This window comes from Adiantum capillus-veneris, chromosome 6, assembly GCF_014529385.1.
Source record: "Adiantum capillus-veneris isolate H3 chromosome 6, ASM1452938v2, whole genome shotgun sequence".
Lineage (NCBI taxonomy): Eukaryota > Viridiplantae > Streptophyta > Polypodiopsida > Polypodiales > Pteridaceae > Adiantum > Adiantum capillus-veneris.
In genome coordinates this window covers 173,598,186-173,604,185 of record NC_140936.1, presented here as the reverse complement: position 1 = coordinate 173,604,185, position 6,000 = coordinate 173,598,186, and the positions used below count along the sequence as shown (strand labels likewise).

The following is a 6,000-nucleotide window of genomic DNA, read 5'->3' as shown; positions in this document are numbered from 1 at the left end:
TTGAAGTTTCTTAGACATTAGAAATTATACTCTACACGAGCTGCAAATAGCGAAGCTACGTGTTGTGAACGCTCAATGCAAAGAACCATGAGAGTTATCACCTTTTTCAAGTGGCATCATCGAAGTTAGAAACCTTCAAACGTCCCTCTATTTGAGTTGTCAATCTAAATTGGTCAGTTGAGAAAACGACCCTCACCCTTCCTTACCCATTCTTCTCCTATACAAGAGGCATCATCGAACTTAGAAACCTTCACGTACGCACATGTATGCATATTTGTATATGTGTATGTATGTATGATATTCATACAAAGTTAGGTACTGGATGTGGAGTGGTTATAATAGCCACATGTATTGGGTCGAGAAAATGAAGTTATGGCCAAGCCTTAATGGTGAACATAGGCAAAAACTAAGAGAGTTTCAAAATTCTAGTGGGCTCTTAAAATAAAACATCAAAGTAGTAGGGAAATTTATTCCAACACAAAAGGGTTTCATCTTATTTTTGGGTAAATTCAACGAAAATAGTGAAGTGTATGTTTTTGTCAACATATGTATAAATCCATATACATATGCATTTGTATGCATATTTGTACAAATGTATATATGTATGATATTCATACGAAGTTAGGTATTGAATGTGGAGTGGGTACAATATTTGTATGCATGTATGATATTCATACGCACATGTATGCATATTTGTATATATGTATGTATGTATGATATTCATACAAAGTTAGGTACTGAATGTAGAGTGGGTACAATAGCCACATGTATTGGGTCGAGAAAATGAAGTTATGGCCAACCCCTAATGGTGAAAATAGGCAAAAACTAAGAGAGTTTCAACATACTAGCTGGCTCTTAAAATAAGAGTCTTACTACGCACCGAGCGAGTTTTTCCGAGCAAAGACAAACCTGAGCAAGTGTTTGTATACAACTAGTAAATTTTATCATCAACATAATATTTATTGTTTGTTATATATTGATGCACTACAACAAAAAGAGTTTTCAATGGATAGAATACCTCCTAAATTCCAAAAGATCAAAGTTTACTTTAAAAAAATGTAACACGATATTTGAAAATATTATCGATCTTCTAGCTCAATCTCTATTTCTTTAACTGTAATCTCCTCTACTTCTACTCTTCTTTGGCTTGGATTTTTCTCGCTTGGGCTTCACATGTTTGAGCTTGAAGTAAGATTGATAGACTAATAAGAGCTCTAGACCTTTACTTAATGCTCAAGTCATTCTATGTTTCTTTTTGTAAGGTAAGTGCTCCCTTGTCTAGTACTTTGGTTCTTGATTGTCATTTATACTTGAGAGCATGTGCATCCTTCCTCCTCTAAGCCACATCAATTTGAGAGAAATTTATTGCACCTCAATAGTTCATTTATACACCAATCGTCCCTTCCATGTCGTCTTGCTCTACCCATACTACAAGGTAATTGTGATCTTCATACAAGGACACCCTTTTTAATTACACGACCTATGTCCGAGAAACACCATTAATATTGAAAGACTTCTTTTGTTACAATAAAATCATATTTTTCTTTAATTGACCAATATATGCCTTTTTTAATCAATTTACAAAAACAACAATCAAAATTAATAGAGTTCTATGCCTAAATTTTTTTAGAAATACATTATCATAATTGAAAAAAGTTAGTTGGAAACAAATAAAATATTGAGGATCTTTTTACCATACAATATGACAACTTCAAGCTTCAATTGAATAACTTCTTTCACAAAGATTGAAGATGCTGCTCCTTTCCATTTTGAATCATTGTTTGAAAAAATATGGCAAATGTCAGGAAGGCCATAGCATCCACACACAATGGGCACATCATCGTCGGAATATGCTTTACATCTTTGGTCATGTGGAATATTCATGCCCCCACCAATTATAAGAGGCAAATTCGGCTCTAATCTATGAAGATCAAAGCCATGCCATACCCTAAAAGGTGGTACTAGAGCCTTCTTCAAATTTGGAACGATAGTTTCAACAAGAGGGGAGGTCATCGCAGTGACTTTGCATACTAATTTGTTTGTAGCAAATTCAGTCTGTTTTGAGCTTGTGTCTACTCGAGATATGGTGGTATCCATCAGGAAAAAAAACTAAATGACTTTTGATATATCAATGGTGGCATTGAAGAAAACTGGCTAAATTTGGAGGATTTTAGTGTAAAACTCAATAAAAATCCAAACTTTTTTTGTTAAGATATTCAATGTTATTTTTTCCATTTGTTCCTACAAAATGTTTTGGTGAACACTTCCTCGTAGGATCCTCTCTCTCTCTCTCTCTCTCTCTCTCTCTCTCTCTCTCTCTCTCTCTCTCTCTCTCTCTCTCTCTGTGTGTGTGTGTGTGTGTGTGTGTGTGTGTGTGTGTGTGTGTGTGTGCGCGCGCGCGCTAGTCAAGAGGATAGAGGATCCTTAGAAAGTCATAAGCAAAACTCCTATTAACTATTTCAGTATTCAGACCTCCAATCACAATTTTAATTGGTCTGGATCTTCTAATCATTCAAATTGTCTTGCTAGAAAGTGAATATTTACAGCATGACTCAATCAATGCTGATGACTAGCTTGTCGTACGGATGTGTCACATAAAAAAGAAGCTAAACTATAAACTATCAGATAATGGCTCGACCTAAAACACGAGTCAGCAGGCAGCATGGGCATTTTTTTTCCTCCAACGCAGCAGTTTAAGTCTTCTGGTGAAAACTGGCTTAGACAAAGCAGACAACCCCATCAAACCTTTCTTGACGAGTGGGGACTCAAGTACTTGAGCACTTTTGACACCTTAACATTGTCTAATCCAAATGACTTCTTAAGGGGAAGATCACATAATATTTGCGATTTCTTAGTACTACTATGGAGCTTGTGAGCGTTGATGTAGTCCCATACTCGCTTGAGGGCGTCAGGCCTCGTGGTCTCCGAGGTTTGCAAGATGGGATCCATGTTGTAGGAGACCCTATAGAGGATCTGAGCGCCACCTCTAGGCTCGAGCTTGGGGTGGGGCTCAAGAGTGGTTTTGAGTTCGGCCTTGGGCACTTTCTTGCTCATCTATTCATCAACTCATGCAAAACGCAGAGCAGTCACACACTAGACCGGGGGCAAGATCCCGATCGATGGCAAGATGAAGGATCGTCATCGATGGCAAGAAGACGGATTGGGATTGGCTGGGGTTGAGCGATCGAAGCTCGCACTTGCACGTACAATACCCCATATTGTAGCAACAAGGTTGCATGATACAGCCGAGCGTTGGACGATCTGTACCGAAAAGCAACTGCATGGACCAAAAGAGAGAGGTAGAGGCGATGGCGAGGCAACTTTACACAGATTGCGAACGAAAGAGGAAAGTGCTGACGAGATGGGATGGCTTTAACAACACACAGGAAAACCCTCACTTCTCTCTCTCTCTCTCTCTCTCTCTCTCTCTCTCTCAAAGAAGAAGGAAGAATCAATGCAAATTTGCCAAAAAAAGTAGTACATGAGCGAGCTAGCATGATGGAGAACTTGATTTTAGCATGCATGAATCTAACTACAAATGACCATAAATGAAGAGAAGTGCATGATGAGGCACATCGATGCAGGCGATGGTGATCATACGTAGCTTTCGTTGTTGCCAAAGATGTTGTGGGCGATGTTGATGCTGAGGCCAGGGCAGGTGGTGAGCGAGAGGTTGGGCAAGGTAAGCTTCGCACATAGAGAGTCAGAGCATGGCAAGCCAGCACCAGATTCAGCAAGGGTGTGCATTGTAGCTAGTGCTGGAGGAGGTGGCTGCGCTACGACACCACTCAGTCCGACCATCGCCACCATCAGCACTAGAAACACTTCGACCATGCGCTTGCCAGAAGCCATCCCTGTAGTCTCTCTCTCTCTCTCTCTCTCTCTGAGCCTCGTCCCACCTAGTGCTTCCAGCGCATGAAGAAGGCCTGCATACTGCACCCGAAATACTGCCCACGAGGTCATGCGGCACCGATACTCTCAAGCGCCTTGACGGAAGCATCATTGGTTGACTGGTTGCGTGGCAAACCCAACCAGCAGGAGGTGTGCGCATTGCAAGCAGTCATCTTATTTCATGGCCAAAGGTGCGTTGCACTTGCTGTAGCTGGTGAGAGCCTTCTTGCGCTGTAAAAATCTGTCCAGAAGCACTTTCTTGCAGCATCTATAGGGCATTCTACAAGCCCCAACTTGCGCTGTAGCTAATAGGCGAGACCGCGTTAGCAAGTGGTTGCAGCGCCTTGAGTCCCTCCAGGCGCTCAGCGGGATGGGGCTCTTAGTCAAAAAGAAACTCTATGAAAGAGCGCGCGCCGGCGTGCGCTCTTTCAGAGAGTTTCTTTTTTAATAAGATAGAGTGAAGGGCACCAGCTGGGAAAATTTTAAAAAAGCGTTGCGTATGGCAGCAAAGTGCACCTAGCTTTAGAAGTTGTCGTGCATGGAGATCATATCGTGGCAGTATATGGAACAGTGTATCTTTAAAAGGGAGCAGGATGCATCCTACTAAGAGCTACACTGCTCACGTAGCAAGAGAGAAAGGAGAGGTCGAGAGCTGCAGCCCATGTAGAAAGAGAGGGAAGGGAGGTCCTCACTCCAGTAAGAGAGGGAGAGGATGAGCCTTGACACACTGATCAATATTGCTGTTGGCGATATATAGACAAGGGATATTTGGATCATCAGGGAGCTTTAGGGTGTGGAGCTGACGCAGGAGAGGGCTGTTGAGGGAGACGCGCAGGGTGGGGAGCTGGCGCGAATCAGTGGGGAGCTAGTAGGAGGCAAGAAATCGTGACGTTATTTCGAAGTAGGAAATGGAAGGATTTACACTTCAAGGCAAAAAGTAAGCGGAGAGGGGGCGCATGGCGGCGAGTCTATCAGCTAGGGGGTGATCGAGGAAGCGAGGAGAAGAAGCCTAGGCAGGTGGCAGCAGCTATTGAGTGCAGGTCTGCCTGTCACTTGTGCATAGCTGATTGAGGGGACGCATGTCGGCTGGCAGCAGCTAAACACGGCGCCAACGAGTGCTATTTGTGTGTCATCGTGACGTTTTCCCCTTTTTTTTTAATTAGGACCGCACTGAAGGTCCTCGCGATGTCTTGGCCGAGTGGTTATTGCAAAACGATAGGGAATGTTTGATTGATGACATTCAGAATTCTAAGCCCAAAGGTCAAGTTTTGTAGTTGAAAGCAAAAGGGTACTTTCAGCATTTGGTAGAAGAAGCATCTCTTGAGAACGCAAATGCCCACTAGCAAGGAATTTAGGAAATAGTGTACTTTATTTAGATGAGCCAGAGGGCCCCCTTAGTATGTACTCTTTTGACTAAGCGAGAGTGTATCAAGGATATTAAAAAATCATTTTTCTTGTGGTATTACCCAAGATTCGTAGCATTGCACATGCGATAGACTACGGAGAACTGCTCTTTCTCTCTCTCTCTCTCTCTCTCTCTCTCTCTCTTCATGCAGCTAGCCACGTCGGTGCACATGTGGATCTTTGTGCTGACTAGAGAATTCATGCAAAGATTTCTAGTCGTCAGTTGCTCTGAAGAGAGTTTATGCACATATTTTTAGTGTGTTGCAATGCAACTTTGCAGCTTCGTGTTGTAACGCTGCGAGATAATTCATATCGAGATTGTTGGTTTGAAGAGAGGGAGGGCAGGGCCGGCGCTGTTCTCATGGGTGTTAACATTGTCGAGGGCATATGGACTTGCACAAGAAGTACTGCCATGTGAGGTTGTTAGTCGGAGATTCTTGGCGTTGTGTTCGCTCATAGGATGATTGATGTAGTCGAGGGCTATTGAGAGAGGTGAGGGGCCGTGAGGGGGGGTCCAAAAGAGGTGCATATCAAAAAAGTGAAAGGGTGTTGGGGAGGAAGGGAATCTTGCCAACTAATAATACACTTTATTTAAATGTGAGCCAATATGTATTGAGAGAGAGAGAGAGAGGGAGAGAGAGAGAGAAGGGCGATGCAGCAGCTGCGTCTTTCCGGTCTCCTTTTGTTGCCTCTACCCGTCTCCAC

At 42.8% G+C, this 6,000-nt stretch overlaps 1 protein-coding gene across 1 annotated transcript; it reads right to left on the bottom strand.

Annotated features, from left to right (window-relative positions):
- Positions 1-3,591: 3,591 nt before the first annotated feature.
- Positions 3,592-3,920, bottom strand: LOC147456743 (uncharacterized). The gene has a single exon (XM_086515541.1). The coding sequence runs from the start codon at positions 3,850-3,852 to the stop codon at positions 3,595-3,597; it is 258 nt and encodes an 85-aa protein (XP_086371667.1). The 5' UTR covers positions 3,853-3,920; the 3' UTR covers positions 3,592-3,594.
- Positions 3,921-6,000: the final 2,080 nt, after the last annotated feature.